General features: G+C 39.4%; 1 protein-coding gene across 2 annotated transcripts in view; it reads right to left on the bottom strand.

Moving 5' to 3' along the window:
- PTPRH (protein tyrosine phosphatase receptor type H) overlaps positions 1 to 19,142 on the bottom strand; it is a 199,314-nt gene that overhangs the window by 30,991 nt on the left and 149,181 nt on the right. The window contains exons 8-13 of one of the 2 annotated variants that reach the window (XM_056543955.1): positions 18,024 to 18,284; positions 15,813 to 16,082; positions 8,290 to 8,550; positions 5,909 to 6,178; positions 1,870 to 2,142; positions 417 to 734 (exon numbers count right to left, since the gene is read on the bottom strand). In XM_056543955.1, coding sequence (XP_056399930.1) covers positions 417 to 734; positions 1,870 to 2,142; positions 5,909 to 6,178; positions 8,290 to 8,550; positions 15,813 to 16,082; positions 18,024 to 18,284 — 1,653 coding nt within the window. The remainder of the gene's footprint in view (positions 1 to 416; positions 735 to 1,869; positions 2,143 to 5,908; positions 6,179 to 8,289; positions 8,551 to 15,812; positions 16,083 to 18,023; positions 18,285 to 19,142) is intronic. The other variant, XM_056543956.1, reaches the window with a different exon arrangement.

Here is a 19,142-nt window from a genome sequence, read left to right as displayed (position 1 = left end):
TCCACACACCAGCAAAAATGCAAGAAAAAAAACACAAGAAAAACTGAAAAAACACAGGAAAAAGTTGGGATAGTTTTTCTGGCGTTTTTTATGATGCATAAAAAACCTCAATGGAATCCGACCTCAAAGCAATAGAACAAAATCCCTACGTCCACTTTTCCTGTGAGGTAGAGAAGGAGTGTACGGTAGAGCGAGGGTGGGGGGGGCGATTCTACACTTGCACAGGCGTGTACAGCCTTAGTAAATTCTGAGCAAGAGTGTACAATAGACAGAGTGTAAGAGTGTAAATGGATAGAACTGTAGAACTGTGTCTACAATAGACACATATTGATGAATCCCCCCCCCCCCCCCCCTATTTCACTACATATGCATTACTATACACGTCCGGTATTTTGATCACCACTGTCCTCCAGTACCTGTTTCACTCTCAATTAAGGATGGAATGCTGTATGAAGTAATGTAGTTATCCGTTGTACTCGTACGGGCAGTAATTCCGGGCTTCGGGTACCGTACATAACTTTCAACACTGATGCGGTAAACATTTCCGGGTTCCAAATTATTTACAACATATTTTTCATCAGTAGTTTCCACTTCTGAAATGTTCTTTCCATTTAAATAGACAGTGACTCTATATCCTGTTTTAACACTATTAGGATAAGTAGGTATAATCCATGATAGCGTGACGCTGGTGTTATTTACTTCACTGGCACTAAGACGTTGTATAGAAATTGGTTCTGAAATGAAAAAGACAAAAAGCATGCAAAACTACCGTAAATATGAAACAATTAAAGGGGGTGTGCGGGCATCAAAAACAAAGCATCGGCTTTTGGACCAATAACATCAGTACAGTTGTCTTTGGGCTGTGTCTGATATTGTAGCATAGCCATCTTTAGGTAAATGAGGCTAAGCTATGATACTATAAAAAGCAAAATGGACAAGTATGGCCTTTGTTTCTAGGAAAAAAAATGTTTCTCTTGTCATGCCACAACTTTTATTTGGGAAATCATCTTGTCCGGCTATTGCGGCTAATACATGTTTTAAATTGCTACCACATTAGGGCTGTTTTAAACCAAGCATGTCTGAAGATCTAAAAATCTATGATACCTTCTGTTTCGGTCATTAGATGCACGGTTGGGTTGGGACTTGTGGTCGTAATGTCATCTAAATGTGCAGGTTCTATTACATAGGTCAACGCTCACTGTTTACGGGTGCCAATCTCATAGATCGTTGCTCGTTTAAACAGTGTATTTCACTGTTTCACTTGACTTGCAGGGAGGACTGCATGAATAATCTAGATGGAGGAGGCAATAGAATGTATAGTCCATCCATATCATATTTCTTAAAGAGGACTGCTCTGTTCCTCTGAAAACAATTGTTGGAACATCTTTTCTTAGAAGACATTTTGCAGTTCCTCTCATTTTCCATGTCAATAAGATGTGTCCCTAAACAGTGAGATACTGGAAGTATTGACTGGAGAGTGTCAGGTTGTCTAGGGGCATGATCCATTGATGAGGGAAATGGTGACACCCAAATGGCGATTTATTCATACATTAATAAGTAGAATGACAGACAAATGACACTATGATAAGAAGATGCTCCAGCACTGTTATTTTATGAAGAACACAAGTAGTTTATGAACACTTTTTAAGGGGCTTTATGGAAATCCAGGTCATCAGATCGGTTTCTAGGAGGTGAGACCATGGGCTGTGTCTGGTAATGCAGCTCAATTGTATTCAGGTAAATGGGGTTGGACTACAATATAAAATACAGCCCAAAGACAATTCCAATGCTGTTTCTAAAAATAATTTTTTTTTCTAAACTTAGACAATCCCTTTAAGAAAATAAAAAATCTAGTAAATAGAATCTTACGGGTTGCTGTGTATATTTCAGCATTAACACTTGCAGTGTTTTTGATCACGGATTTGACGGTTATATTGTAAAGATGTCCCGGAAAAAGGCTTGTTGTGTAGAAAAAAGTGTCCTTAGTCGTGTAAGATGCAATGTTCTGTATTGCCTCTGCATCTACCCATGTCACCTTGTAGTCATATAAATTTTTATTAACATCATTTGGCGCCGTCCAGTTTATGTATATTTCAGAGACATTAACTGCAATTCCTTGAAGATTTCCTGGTGCATTTGGCACTGAAAAAAATGAATAAGGTATAAATGACTTTCAAATTTAATGCGTAACATTTATGTAGGTACTAAGGATGTCTACTAGGATTTTAAGATCTTCAGATTTTGTGCTCACAAATGAAATATAACAACGTGAGCAATTGGTATAATGTCATGAAGAAGGAGAATGGAGCACTCACTGGCACTGTATCGTCAATCTTTATTCTTGACATAAAAACATAATCACAGGAGAGGGTGTGCAAGCAAGGCAACAGGATGGAATATAGGTTCACAGGCTTGAGAAAGAGTCAGGCGTCCCAAAACACTTGTTGCCCCGATGCACATTCCCTCCCCTGCCTATATTCCATCCAGCTGCCTTGCTTGTACACCCTCTCCTGTGAGTGGAGAAAACCTGGCCTATGTGCATGCGTCTTGAGTCTGTTTTCCTCCTAATATGGCCCATGATGTGCCTTAAAGGGGTACTCCTCCCCTAGACATCTTATCCCCTATCCAAAGGATAGGGGATAAGATGTCTGATCGCGGGGTTCCCGCCGCTGGGGACCCCCATGATCTCCGTGCTGCACCCGACGTTCGTTTAGAGAGTCGGGTTCACTGCCAGAGGCTTGTGACATCACAGTCGCGCCCAGCTCATTATTTCATGGCCATGCCCCCTCAATTCAAGTCTATGGGAGGGGGCATGACACCATCACGCCCCCTCCCATAGACTTGCATTGAGGGTGTGTGGCTGTGACATCACGAGCCTCCACCCCGCATCTCCAGTCATCCGGCACAAAGCGAAGTTCACTCTGTCCACCAAATGTCTGTGGTGCCGCAGCCGAGATCGCGGGGTCACCAGCGGTGGGACCCCCGCGATCAGACATCTTATCCCCTATCCTTTGGATAGGGGACAAGATGTCTAGGGGTGGAGTACCCCTTTAAAGGTAAATCAAGGCTTCCCTCTTATCTCTGAACACCCTTTAAGTGAAGGCAACTGTACATTTGGTAAATACTTGTGTTCTTACTACAGTGGGGATCAAAAGTTTGGGCACCCCAGGTAAAAATTTGTATTAATGTGCATAAAGAAGCCAAGGAAAGATGGAAAAATCTCCAAAAGGCATCAAATTACAGATTAGATATTCTTATAATATGTCAACAAAAGTTAGATTTTATTTTCTTCATTTACACTTTAAAATATCAAGATAACAGAAAACAAAAAAATGGCGTCTGCAAAAGTTAGGACACCCTGCAAAATTTATAGCATGCACTGCCCCCTTTGCAAAGCTGAGACCTGCCAGTGTCATGAATTGTTCTCAATCATCATCTGGGAAGACCAGGTGATGTCCATCTCAAAGGTTTTAAATGCCCAGACTCATCTGACCTTGCCCCAACAATCAGCACCATGGCTTTTTTTAAGCAGTTGTCTAGAAATCTGAAACTGAAAATAGTTGGCGCTCACAAAGCTGGAGAAAGCTATAAGAAGATAGCAAAATGTTTTAAGATGTCAATATCCTCTGTTCGGATTGTAATTAAGAAATGGCAGTAATCAGGAACAGTGGAAGTTAAAGCAAGATCTGGAAGACCAAGAAAAATATCAGACAGAACAGCTCGCAGGATTGTGAGAAAAACAATTCAAAACCCTCGTTTGACTGCCCAATCCCTCCAGAAAGATCTGGCACACACTGGAGTTGTGGTAAACTATACCACTATAAAGAGATACTTGTACAAATATGGTCTTCATGGAAGAGTCATCAGAAGAAAGCCTCTTCTACATCCTCACCACAAAAATCAGCGTTTGAACTTTGCAAATGAACATCTAGACAAGCCTGATACATTTTGGAAACAAGTTCTGTGGACCGATGAGGTTAAAATTTAACTTTTTGGCCAGAATGAGCAAAGGTACGTTTGGAGAAGAAGGGGAACAGAATTTAATGAAAAGAACCTCTGTCCAACTGTTAAGCATGGGGGTGGATCAATCATGCTTTAGGGTTGTATTGCAGCCAGCTGCACAGGGAACATCTCACGAGTAGAAGGAAAAATGGATTCAATAAAATTTCAGCAAATTATGGATGCTAACTTGAAGCCATCTGTGAAAAAGCTGAAGTTAAAGAGAGGATGGCTTCTACAAAAGGATAATGATCCTAAACACACCTCGAAATCCACGGGGGATTACATCAAGGTTTTGCCATGGCCTTCACAATCTACTGACCTCAACAGAATTGAAAATCTATGGATAGACCTTAAAAGAGCAGTGCGTGACAGACAGCCCAGAAATCTCAAAGAAATGGAAGACTTTTGTAAGGAAGAATGGGCAAAGATACCTCAAACAAGAATTGAAAGACTCTTAGCTGGCTACAAAAAGCATTTGCAAGCTGTACAAGATATTAACTCTGCAGGGTGCCCAAACTTTTGCAGATGCCATTTTTTTGTTTTCTGTTATTTTGAAATTGTAAATGATGGAAATAAAATCTAACTTTTGTTGACATATTATAAGAATATCTAATCTGTAATTTGATGCCTTTTGGACACTTTTCCATCTTTCCTTGGCTTTTTTATGCACATTAATACAATTTTTTACCTGGGGTGCCCAAACTTTTGATCCCCACTGTATGTACACTGTTCTGTCTTGTTAACAGGATTACATTCCCCCTCCATTAAAGCGAACCTGACATCAGATTTTATAACATATAACACTTAACAATGCCTGGGAGACATTCCTGCCAGTAATGATGATGAAGATATTTCACTTTGAAAGGTGTCCACTGCCAGCCCATTAGTAGACCTCTGGGCGGGGAGCTATCCTCTTCTAGTCCCATCTGCTCCTGCTGTAATCATGCCCACTCAGCATGATTGACAGCCTGAGTATGGCTCGCATCACCACTCTGCTCCATCTGCTTTGGGAGTAGAGGGATGACGCGGGCGGTAAATCACACTGAGGGGGCATGATTGCTGAAGCAGACAGGACTAGAAGCGAACGGCTCACCATGTTAGTCTATGATAGTGTCTTGGTCACATGACACAAGTGTCGGGGGGGGGGGGGCAGGGGGAGAAGCGTGCGGCAGCATGGTCTTCTCCTGATTCGTTTTCCTGATCAGTGGAGGTCTGAACATTCAGATTTCCACCAATAAAAACTTTTGACATGTGCTAAGGCATGTAAAAAGTTTTTGGTTATGACCTGTATACTTTAAGTAAAACAGAGCACAATATTCCCAGGAAAGATTGAGGGGATACACAAATATTTCAGCTCCAATAGAAATTGTTAGCTATAATGCTGGTCATACATAACCGTAAAGCTGCCCTGATCCGTACAGGATCAGGCAGTTGAAAGCATCCCCAATATTTATCTTCCCTGATGTAATCTTTAAGGGAAAATTCGGGAGGCCTCCCTACACATTACACAGTTGGCTGGTCCTGTCAAAAAAGCAGGCCCCTATGAAGTTTCTCCAATGTGCATTCAGATCTTTTATTTTAATTCATTGCATGACCAGGTCATTTTTCCCCAATGAAATTTTTTTTCCCATAAACAGACATTTAATTCAAATATCAGTTTTTTTTTTTTTTTTTGTTTTTTGCCGAAACATGCCCTGTAAACACGTGAAATTAAAATTAACCCATCCCTTTACGGATGAGTGCTGAGACCTGTATATTGTCATTTATTTCACATAACAACATGCATAGATGAATTTCCCCCTTCAGCGCTTATGTATCTGAAAGCACAGACAACACTAATTTCTCTCTGTTATGTCTGTGAATGGTACAAACACATGTTCACTACATTTATTAATTTTGAACTTACTTGTTGTTGTAGTCACAGTTATAGATGACTGACTAATTACTCCATTCTTAGTAACTGCAAAGACTGTAAAGTTGTAGTCCACACCCGGCAATAGGTTTCTCACAACTTCAATGTTGCCCATTACATTTGAAATGTTAGAGAACATTGGTCCTTGAACATCCACAGTGTAAGTATATGTCTTATTATTAGGGTCCTGAGAGAGAGTCCACTGGAGAGTCACTGTAGTCTCTGATACGGTCAATATAGTTACTCCTTGAACGATGTTTGGTTCTTAAAATATAAAATATTTTTGTAAGCACATGTATCATCTCTTCTTATCTAACACAACTTTCAAAACACAAGACCACCCAGAGAAGTTGTAGAGATTTTTTTCCAAACCATAATCTTCCTGATTTTAATATCTGGCTGCTCCTCATAGAACTACATAGACTTTTGAGCACTGGAGAGGGAACCAAGTGTTAAAGAAGGCTGAGTTTACAGCATAGCTCCACAAGCTATGCTATTTACATAACACAAGAGATGCATAAACGGTGCTATGATATGTGTGCACTTCCCATTAAAGGGGTACTCCACTGCCCCAGCATTCGGAATATTTTGTTCCGAACGCTGGGTGTGGGCTGCGGGGGTCGTGACATCACACCACGCCCCCTAATTGCAAGACTATGGGAGGGGGCTAAGCCCCCTCCCATAGACTTGCATAGAGGGGGCATGGTGTGATGTCACAAGGGGCATGACCGCGATGTCACAACCCTCACAACCATTGATTGGCTGCAGCAGTCATGCAGTATGGCCAGAATTTCCATTAGAGCTTTTTCCCGGATCACTGTAGGATCGGACAAGTGCATAAAGGTTTTTTATGTTATTTTTTAACATTTTGGCTCTTTTATTAAAATGTCTTCAAACAGTAGAAAATCCCTTAAAAGATTCCAATAATAATTCCCTTTCCCTTCTTTCCTCCAGATTTTACGGATTTAGATCTTTGTCTTTCCTCTTTTATGCTTAAGGCCTTACACCATTTTTGTAACCCATCATTGGACCCATTCTAATATATCCAGATCTTTTTGAAGATGAGGTTTCCAAATCTGGACAAGTATTCCAGATGTAATCTAACTAGAGCTGTATACAATTGGATCACAATCTCCCGGCCTATTCCTACAGGGTATACCCCTAGCTATGGAGCCAAGCATTCCACTCTCTCTACTTTCTGGCTGCACTGGTGACTTGTGTAAAACATATTATTTTGTTGATTTGTAAGTTTCTAGATAATATTGGTGCATTGGTTATGAACATTTCAAAAAAGTTTTATGGAGAAGATGGAGATTTGCTTATAATGGCTCAATGAGTAATGGCACCCTTGCACGCATCAGTATTTCCATGCAGTTATTCCTGGTGTCTAGCATAGATGCACTGAAAAAACATGCTATTGACAACATTTCTACTAAACAAGAAATGTCACACAGTTGTCTAAGCATAAGTATAACTGGTCTGTCCTGCTTAAAGGGGTACTCCCATGGAAAACTTTTTTAAATCAACTGGTACCAGAAAGTTAAACAGATTTGTAAATCACTTCTATTAAAAAATCTTAATCCTTCCAGTACTTTTTAGGGGCTGTATACTAAAAAGAAATCCAAAAAAGAAATACATTTCCTCTGATGTCATGACCACAGTGCTCTCTGCTGACATCTCTGTCCATTTTAGGAACTGTCCAGAGCAGCATATGTTTTCTATGGGGATTGTTTCCTGCTCTATACAGTTCCTAAAATGGACAGCAGAGGTCAGCAGAGAGCACTGTGGTCATGACATCAGAGCAAATGCATTTCTTTTTTGGATTTCTTTTAAGTATACAGCTCCTAAAAAGTACTGGAAGGCTTAAGATTTTTTAATAGAAGTGATTTACAAATCTGTTTAACTTTCTGGCACCAGTTGATTTAAAAAAAAAAAAAAAAAGTTTTCCATGGAAGTACCCCTTTAAAGGCTTCCTTACATTTTTATTGTGTAAAAGTATGGTACATGGCAACAAATATATCTAAGGACCCTGTCCTCACCTGAGAGATTTTAACATGTGGTTGTTAAATTTTCCTCTTCAAACTGACTAAAGATGGCCATACATTTTTATTAACTGTCCGATAAATGTTCTCTCTAGAACTTCTCATTTACTTGAACGTTCAGCATGGACAAATTTTTGTGTTGTCAATAGAGAGGGGTAAGCTCCAGCCAGAAAGTTCTCAGACTGCAAACATCCCAATACACCCAACCTTTCTCTCCACCAACATGAAAGGGTTAAATCAGAAAATAATACATAAAATATTGTCTAATAACCACAACAGATCTTATAAACATAACCAGAAAAACAGTGTTAAAATATATAAACAATAACTTACTTGTTGTCACAGTAACGATGTTAGATGGTTTGCTCTGTACTCCATTTGGGGTGACTGCATAGACAGTAAAGTTGTACTCCGTTCCTGGTTTTAGGTTCTGGATCGTCGCGGTGTTTGTCCCGTGCACGGTCTGGTTTGTTACTCCATCAGACACAGTATAGTTGTAGGAGTTGCTATTGGAGTCAGAAGAGAACATCCAACTGAGGGTCACAGAATCGTTTGATACAGAAGATACCTCCAAGCCCGTGACAGGAGAGGGTACTAGCAAGACACGATAATCAAAAATTAGAAACACAGTGCATTTCTTGTCGAAATTTAATTTAATGCCATTGTATGCTTTAGAGTGCACATTTTTAAAGGAATTATCCAGAGCAGGAGAAAATCCCCATAGCAAACATATGCTGCTCTGGACAGTTCCTGACATGGACAGAGGTGTCAGCAGAGAGCACTGTGGTCATGAAGGAAAAGAAATCCAAAAAGAAAAGGATTTCCTCTGTAGGATACAGCCACTAATAAGTACTGGAAGGACTAAGAAGACTAAGAATTTTTAATATAAGTGATTTACAAATCTGTTTAACTTTCTGGCACCAGTTGATTTAAACAAAAAAGTTTTCCACCGGAGTACCCCTTTAAGTTGCAAAATAAGTTATCAGGGACTTCTTAACAACAGATATTTGTAATGTTTCAGAGAAGAATAAATGTCATGTAGAAAGTTTCAGCAAAATTATTATTTACATTTTTTTCATAAATTGGGGTATAAATGTTGTGTCATTTAAACTTCATTGATTTAAAATGAATGTGTCATTAGAAAATGTCCTATTGTGTAAATCAGGTTTTTAAGTTAACTATGTTTTTAAGAATTCAGGTGATGTTTACCATTTTCTAATCTATATTTTATAATAATTCTAAAATCCTAAGACTTTCCTGAGACTTCCTGTTCTCTACATACTATTTCCCAGTAATGCCTCTCTTCTCAAGAGCCCAGTTAAAGGTGACCCCAGTAGAGAGATTACACTTGATCCACCACCATTCACAGCAGAGATCAATATCTCTGATAGGGACAGGCACTGTCTATTGCTGTCAATGGTCTATCAGTCCTTCAGTAAAGCATATCACTAAAACTGTTAAAACAGTTCAGGCAAGATGGCAGCTCACATAATTGTATATAACAAAAATGACAATCAGAAAACAGAAACAGATTAGAAAAAAGAACATGTTTCAGTATCTACAGTCAAGGCCGTAAATGTTGGCACCACTAACATATTTCTAGAAAATGAAGTATTTCTCACAGAAAAGGATTGCAGTAACACATGTTTTGCTATACACGTTCATTCCCTTTGTGTATATTGGAACTAAACCAAAAAAGGGAGATAAAAAAGCAAATTGGACATACTGTCACAAAAATGTCCAAGAATGGTCTGGACAAAATTATTGGCACCCTTAGCTCAATATTGCACACCGTTTGGAAAAAATTACTGAAATCAGTGGCTTCCTATAACCATCAATAAGTTTCTTACACCTCTCAGCCGGAATGTTGGACCACTCCTCCTTTGCAAACTGCTCCAGGTCTCTCTTATTGGAAGGGCGTCTTTTCTCAACAGCAATTTTACAATCTCTCCACAGGTGTTCAAAGGGATTTAGATCTGGACTCATTGCTGGCCACTTCAGAACTCTCCAGCGCTTTGTTGCCATCCATTCCTGGGGGCTTTTTGATGTATGTTTGGGGTCATTGTCCTGCTGGAAGACCCAAGATCTCGGACACAAACCCAGCTTTCTGACACTGGGCTGTACAGTGCGACCCAAAATCCGTTGGTAATCCTCAGATTTCATGATGCCTTGTACACATTCAAGGCACCCAGTGCCAGAGGCAGCAAAACAACCCCACAACATCATTGAACCTTCACCATATTTCACTGTAGGTCTCATTCCATTTTCGGTAAACAGTAGAATGATGTGCTGTACCAAAAAGCTCTATCTTGGTCTCATCTGTCCACAAGACATTTTCCCAGAAGGATTTTGGCTTACTTAAGTTCATTTTGGCAAAATGTAGTCTTGCTTTTTTATGTCTCTGTGTCAGCAGTGGGGTCCTTCTGGGTCTCCTGCCATAGCGTTTCATTTCATTTAAATGTCAACTGATAGTTCGCACTGACACTGATGCTCCCTGAGCCTGCAGGACAGCTTGAATATCTTTGGAACTTGTTTGGGGCTGATTGTCCACCATCCGGACTATCCTGCGTTGACACCCTTCTTCAATTTTTCTCTTCTGTCCATGCCCAGGGAGATTAGCTATAGTGGCATGGGTTGCAAACTTCTTGATAATGTTGGGCACTGTGGACAAAGGCAAATCTAGATCTTTGGACTTGTAACATTGAGATTGTTGACATTTTTCCACAATTTTGGTTCTCAAGTCCTCAGACAGTTCTCTTTTCCTCTTTCTGTTGTCCATGCTTAGTGTGGCACACACAGACACACAATGCAAAGACTAAGTGAACTTCTCTCCTTTTTATCTGCTTTCAGGTGTGATTTTTATATTGCCCACACTTGTTACTTGCCCCAGGTGATTACTTACCCCAGGAGGAGCATCACATGCTTGAAAAAAATCTTATTTTTCCACTATTTTGAAAGAGTGCCAATAATTTTGTCCAGACCATTTTTGGAGTTTGGTGTGACATTATGTCCAATTTGCTTTTTTTCTTCCGTTTTTTGGTTTAGTTCCAATACACACAAAGGGAATAAACATGTGTATAGCAAAACATGTGTTACTGAAATCCTTTTCTGTGAGAAATACTTTTCTAGAAAAATCTCAGGGGTGCCAACATTTACATCCATGAGTGTATCTTTAATCAGTAAAAATATCTGGGTGATACATTCCCTTTATGGTCTATTCACACATACAGTATTCTGTGCAGATTTGATGTGCAGATTTTCTGCTGCAGATTTCAATGTAAACTGAATACAGCTTGAAATCCTGCGTATCAAATCTGCGCAGAATACTGTACATGTGAATAGACCCTTAAAGTGAAACATACTGTCACATAGAATAGGCTTGTGAAGTTGCACACACAGTGCGCTAGGGCTTCACAAGCCTATTCTAGGCATAACTTTACTGAAAAAGAATGCTACTGTATACTTACAATACACAGCTTTGTAAACCTGTCCAGAAGGAGTTCAGACAGTCGGAGAGGTGGGGTCCAGGGTCCACTGTGCTTGGGGCCGCACCGCCTCTCTCCAGCTATGTTACTCTGTTGATCTAGGGATCGCCTGCCTGCAGTGGCCCTGTGCTGTCAATCAAGAGTGCAATGTAGCCGGAGAGAGGCCGTACAGCCCTGGTATGGACAACTCTTGGATGGAAATACAAAGCTGTTTATTGTAAGTATATGACAGCCTTCTTTTTCAGCAAATGTATGCCTAAAATAGGCTTGTGAAACCCCAGTGCACTGTGTGTAGCTTTACAAGCCTATTCTACATGACAGAATTATTAAAAACTTTTTTTTGTTTTGCAAATGATAGAGCAAGTAAAATGGAGGGGCAAGCTGTGCATAACTAGCTCGCCCCTGACTGGTGAGCAGTTAAGGGGTTAAGAAATGTACAGGCAAGGTTTTTAGCCCCCTCCCCCCCCCCCTGTAATACTTGTGGGTAAATATAGTGGTATGTCCCATGGGTGGGGGGGGGGAGGAGTGCACCAATCAGGGGTTTAATAGTTTCCCGGGCTTTCAGGGGCCCTCCCCTGGGTATTTATAGCTGGTGACTCCCTTCCCCCCTCAATCTGCCCAGGACCCGGAGTTTTGCCCTCCCTCCCTCCCTTTTTGTATCTCTGTTTGTTGTAAGTCACAGCTTGGCGGTAAGAAGACGGTGAAAGCGGGGTCAACCCGGGGTAGACCTCCACACAGGACAGTGTGGCAGCACCTCTCAGGTTGGCAAGAAGCCAATCGGTGTCTTTGTTACAGTTAAATTGTTGTTTATATAAGTAATTTTATAAATCAAGCTGTGGCCGATCCCCAGTTGAATTGTTGTTGTGTCAGTTATTATTTAATTATTTATTGTAGTAAGGGGGAGGGGTAGTTATAGCCTGCTAGGAGCTAATTGGGTCTCAACAGTCTAAATAAGATTTGTAATTTACTCCCTGTGGGAAAAAAAATTCCTTTTATGTAACTTTCATGGCCTTATAAATCTGGCCACTGAGGTCTCCCTACTGCTCAAAAGCACAGACCTGTTTCATACACACGGAGAGAGCAAGTGCTACAGTAATTATTTTACCTGCTCTATCATATGCTAAATAAATTATTTTGATGACAGCGCCCATTTAAAGAAGGATAGTTTGACATATCAACCTTGCTGATGCTGTGGGAGGAGAATTAAAGTTGGCTTAGTAGCATAATTAACATTATATTTTAAAAGTTTAAATATCGTTCTAGTTTATGCATTGTCCCAACATGGCTCTAGGGTTGGGCGTCATTGAACTCTGTTAATTTGTATGTCGTGGTGCTTCATTTTCATGCACAATCTTGTTGTTGTATTACTCCATGTTTTGTCTGGTAGCAAAGTGGTAAACCTCTTCTATACAGAACTGCCCATAGGCCATACAGTTAGACTGAGGAATATTCCAAGTTAGGAAGCAGTTAGAGTTAGGACCTCCACTAACTGAGTTTGCCTCTTGAGCTGAGAAGATGTGATTTTAGTGTTCAAAAACCCAAGATTGCTTGGGGCCCTCTTGGCTCCTGTGTAGAAATCCTAGAATAATGAGTCATGGCCTCCTGGAATCAGAAGGTCCAATATCTAATCTGTAGAGAGAAGATTGTACATGAACTCTTGTTGGCTCTAGGCAGGGCCTTGGAATGATTAGCTGCCCAGACACTACTTTAGAGGACCTGCACATCACAGAGCAAATTGCAGCACAAATGTAAGACATTTTCTGAGAATTCATTGGGAACCAAAAAGAATAAAAAAGACTAGTGCACTACAAGTAACAGCCAGAAACTTTGATGTTTACCACCTATTAATTGGGAACCTTTTACCACCATCACTAAAGAGACTGTACCTCCATACTGGATGACGTTATTTCTGAGTATAGACCTGTTGCACCTTTCATCTATTTCCAGTGTTTTACCTTTCTGCAGGTCACAATCATAGGCATCTCCATCTAGGGTGTTCCCCAGCGAAATTAACACCATCTCACACCATATGTGCAGGCTCCTACCAAGCCAACAGAATGTGGGATCATTCCTGAGGAGTCCTCGTAGGTGCGTTCGCAGCTGCTTCCCTAGCTAAGCTGCTGGGTGCATATAGGTTTGTTTGTTATTTTGTAAGGGGGAAAAGGGTGTCATTAAAATTTTTAAGGGCTGAACAAAACATCACAAGAATTGGGAAGAAAGAGAGAGCGGTAGGGAACAGTTGGCATCAGAGTGGGGAAGATGAGTATACCTACTTTCTATTTTCACGGGCATTAACATAAAAAAAAAGCTCCTACTGCTTTTTTCCCCCATCACTTTAAGTAACCAGTCTGTTGGTTCCTTCTCTTGGTGTTATCATTTCTATCCTCTCCCCCAGATGAAGTCAATGATGTAACCATTTGGACTACTGTGATTCCATGTGCACTTTATGCTTTTATCTTCTAAGTGTGCAGTATCCCACTGGGATCTCTGTGGGGCCTATGGTTGGGATTTATGTGTTACCAGCTAGGTATCCGGCATTGCCCAGTCTTAGTTGAAAGGAAAAGTAACAATGATGCTCTTGTCCTCATATCCCATCCCCATATCCCAAACTCATATACTGACCCATATCCCTGCATTAACTATTCTTTTCACCTGGCTGCTGGACAGTCGGCAGGATGTTTAAAAGTACCGGGCATTCTCTGCAGCCTGAAAGTAACACAGTGTACTCAAAGTACCATAGACTTGCATTAGGACTTCAGAGAAAAAAAAAACACACCCTAGAAGATGGGGAGTGTGTTAGGGTTAATGTAACTATACTATATTTTAAGAGGACATAAGTAACATGTGTACCAAGTTTCTTAGATCTAGAGGTGCCACATATGTGCCTGTGATAAGTATAATGGTGTATCCTAATTTGCACTCCTTTTATTGCTCCCATGAAAATTCTATGAAGAAGATGGAGATTTAACTATACTTAAAATGGCCCAGTGTAATGGCAGTACCTCAAGCGCTTCATGCTCCCATAGTGCAAGCTTTTGATACATTCATGTAATTTTGCACACTGCCAAAATAGACCTTTTTTTATTGGTTGAATGAGTTGTCTGTACTGTGTCAGAACTTATTCTCCCTTAAAGGGGTATTCCAGGAAAAAACTTTTTTTTTATATATATCAACTGGTTCCAGAAAGTTAAACATATTTGTAAATTACTTCTATTAAAAAATCTTAATACTTTCAGTACTTATGAGCTTCTGAAGTTAAGGTTGTTCTTTTCTGTCTAAGTAATCTCTGATGAAACGTGTCTCAGGAAACGCCTGAGTTTAGAAGCAAATTCCCATAGCAAACCTCTTATAAACTGGGTGGTTCCCGAGACACGTGTCATCAGAGATTACTTAGACAGAAAAGAACAACCTAAACTTCAGAAGCTCATAAGTACTGAAAGGATTAAGATTTTTTAATAGAAGTAATTTACAAATCTGTTTAACTTTCTGGAGCCAGTTTATATATATATATATATATATATATATATATATATATATATATAAAAAAAAAGTTTTTTTCCTGGATAACCCCTTTAAAGAGCTGTTGAATTTTGATGGAATTGAAACAGAGGGACACAAAGAAAAGACGGCGGCCTATTTATAAAAAAACAAACAAAAGGGAAACGTTTATTGTGACTTTTGCACAGCTGAAGGCATTGCCAACATTATTAAAGGGGTATTCCAGGCCTAAACTTTTTTTTATATATCAACTGGCTCCGGAAAGTTAAACAGATTTTTGAATTACTTCTATTAAACAATCTTAATCCTTCGAATAGTTATTCGCTTCTGAAGTTGAATTGCTGTTTTCTGTCTAACTGCTTTCTGATGACTCACGTCCCAGGAGATGTGCAGCTCCTATGGGGATATTTTCCCATCCTGCACAGCTCCCGGGACGGGACATCATCCTTGAGCAGTTAGACAGAAAACTTCAGAAGCTAATAACTATTGGAAGGATTAAGATTTTTTAATAGAAGTAATTTACAAATCTGTTTAACTTTCCAGAGCCAGTTGATATATATATATATATATATATATATATGAAAAAAAAAGTTTTTGCCTGGAATACCCCTTTAAACCGTTCAGGCTTACTACATAGTACATTACAGGTGAATTTGGAGATAGTTTGGTTGTTCTCTACTGTTATGGCACTTTCATGTTTTCCATTCTGTGTTGCTACATATCTTCTGTAGATGACATGAGATTGATGACTGGTTCTGCCAAATAAATAATTTCTCTTACATACATTGATGCATGGTACAAATTCTACAAGCCCAATCTGCAAAAAAAAGTATCATACAGGCATACAACATTACTACAGTACTGTGAACTTACCTGTTGTTGCAGTCACAGTTATTGATGGCTGACTACGTACTCCATTCTTAGTAACTGCAAAGACTGTGAAGTTGTAGTTTACTCCCGGCAATAGGTCTCTCACAACTTCACTGTTGCTTGTTGTATTTAAAAGGTTGGAGACATTTGGTCCTTGAACATCCACAGTGTAAGTATAAGTATTATAATTAGGGTCTTGAGAGAGAGTCCACTGGAGAGTCACTGTAGTCTCTGACACATTCAATACGGTCACTCCTTGGACAGTGTTTGGTTCTTAAAATATAAAATACTTTTTTAAAGACATGTATAATTTCTCTTGTTTTATCTAACACTACTTTCAACTCACATGACCTACATAAGCCCTCACACTAGAACAGTTCAAGCTGTAAGGACTTTCATAGAGTTATGAGCACTAGAGATGAGAATCGAGATGGTGCAAACCCCATTGGCAGGGACAACTATATGGAACACTGTACCATGTACGGACCTAAAGAAGAGGCTGCAATGCTCACACCTTTAAAAATAAAGGTCAATCTGCCAAAGCCATAAGGTCTATTTATAAATCAAATCATTAGAATTAGACCCTAGTAGAAAATGCTTCAAAAGTCATCTCATAATGGTGTTTACTGAACCTATTAGGCTCATTACTGTGTCACACCCTTGAGCCACCAATGAAATCTCTTGAATCTCTCTCTACTCTAAGGGGCCAATCCCACCCTGGTGACAAACTTTTAAAAATGTATAGGTTTTAGTCAGTTTATCCTTAGTGTCTATAACAACCCTAATGTTAAAATTTGGATTGGCACTGCATAACCTCCCGGGACATACCAACCACTTCTAAATATAGGAGAGAAGTTTTTTAGTAATGTTTTTGTTACCATACACCACATAACATTCTGGTGAATGCTACATATGTATGGTGAATAACTAAAATCCACAGGTCATTAAAAAATTTGCTTTTTGGTAGCATTTTGGTTAATAAAAGGGGTAGCCTCATCTTAGATATTTATGACATATCCACAATATGTGCAATGTCTTACAGATACAAGTTGGAAAGGTCCTTGTCGCTATCTCTAGATAGGATGCCACCCAGCACCCATACAGCTAGATAGGCTGCTGTTGGCTGCTCCATCCAGGATGAAAATGAATAGAGAGGTAGCTGCTATATGTGCTGCTTTCCCATTCTTTTCTATGGGAATTAAGAAAACAGACGAGCACTGGTGAAATAGGTTTGAACTGAAGAACAAATTTAAAATATTTTTATTTTTAATTTTAAGGTTTCATTTTAATATTAGTGGATGTATGAAAAGTTTATGAGAATTGTTTGGAGAAGATGGAGTTTAAAATGACTCAACGTGTAATGGCAGGTGCTGCACTCACCAGTAATACAATGCAGTTAGGCCAGAAATGCACTCATTGATTTCTTCAAAGTTTATTTGTTTTTATTATATGGCCATACATTTATATTAACTATGAGTTGAATGTTCGTTTAAGTGACAGTTTTCTCTACACTGATATCATCTGTCAGCGGAGAGTCTGTAGGCTACCATACATCTTAAGTAGAAATATGGAGGAAAAAAGAACAGATATGGTGCTAAGTGCTGTTAACAAATAGACAGTAGGGTGGTGCAAGTAGCCATGATGTAGGTGAGGAAAATGAACTCACCGATTTGTGTTGCGCATCAGGCACAACACTGTAAAAATAGCCTTATGGAGCAGTCAATCACTCTCCAATAGATACCCGTGGCAGCCAGAGTCTCTAGATCTGACAAAGCGAGGGTTCACCTTGCGAAACACGTCTGTATCACCCCCATTTTTATCCAAATAAACCAATTTTTAGCTCTTTCCTTTGCACGAGCAAAATCTCTCTACATGAGCTTATATATATCCATTCGTTCCAAGACGCTGCACAGCTTTCCTCAATTTTTTGGGTTGGACGTTGGTCTCTTCCCTACAAGAAAACTTTCTATACCATACATCTTAAGACAGTCGTCCAAAGCTGCAGTGGGTTCAGCCGACTTATGTATAAGGTATTTGGGGACCTTTATATTTCTACAAAATATTCAAGGATAGACCTCTGAAAACTACACTTCTTGCACAAAAAGGGTTAAAATTTAAAATTATATATATATAAAACATTGTCTAATAATCACAACCAGTTCTTATAATCATAACCAGAAAAAACAGTTTTAAAATATATAAACAATAACGTACGTGTTGTGGCAGTAACAACATTAGATGGTTTGCTCTGTACTCCATTTGGGGTGACTGCATAGACAGTAAAGTTGTACTCTGTTCCTGGTTTTAGGTTCTGGATCTCCGTAGAGTTTGCCGCTGCACCTGTCTTGTTTGTTAGTCCATCAGACACAGTATAGTTGTAGGAGTTGCTATTGGAGTCAGAAGGGAACATCCAACTGAGGGTCACAGAATCGCTTGATACAGAAGATACCTTCAGGTCCGTGACGGGAGAGGGTACTAGCAAGACATAATAATCAAAAATTTGAGACAGTGTGCATTTCTCATTGAAATTTAATTTAACGCCATTGTATGCTTTACAGTACATATGAGCCTATGAAGCCACTTCAGTGGAAAACCTATGTTTTAGTGAGAATTACAAAATAAATTGTCAGAGATTTCTTAAAAAGAGAGTAAGTACAAATGCCATGCAGCAAATTTAAGCAAAAAGATTATGGGGCCTGACACGTCACACTGCACAGAGCTTATCACCAGTTGCAGTGATTTCCCACCTTGGCCAGTCATACGCTAAGCGGCAGTGTGATGTAATAAAATATATATATATATATATATATATATATATATATATAAATGAAACTGTTAAATAACACTGCTGCTCAGCATATGACTGGCGGGACATCACTGCAACCGGTGATAAGCTCTGCGCAGTGGGACGTGTCAAACCCCTGAATTTGAAAAAAGACCGAAGCTAAAGGACTGGAAATTTACTTCAGAGTATTACAAATAATCCATAAGGACATGTGTTATTATTGTCACATACACAATCTAATATTGGAGTGACATTATAGCTTACACATTATTTTATAACACGCTGTATAGTTATCTAGAGGTATATATACATACTTTGTAATACTATATTCTCAGTTGATCTGGTATGCAGAATTACGTTTGAAGACTTGGGACCTGGTAGGATTCCTAGAGTAAACATTATGCTCCATGCTATGCAAGGCTGTGTAGGTTATTCCGCCACTAGTTGGCATCTAACGATGGAGTAGATACATGTGTGGTGGGGAGGAGAAGTCTTCCATAAATGGTTGGGTCATAAAAATCATACTGGTTCTACAATGTCTATAGAGA

Source organism: Hyla sarda, chromosome 10 (assembly GCF_029499605.1).
Source record: "Hyla sarda isolate aHylSar1 chromosome 10, aHylSar1.hap1, whole genome shotgun sequence".
NCBI lineage: Eukaryota > Metazoa > Chordata > Amphibia > Anura > Hylidae > Hyla > Hyla sarda.
This window is presented reverse-complemented; position numbering and strand designations above follow the sequence as displayed.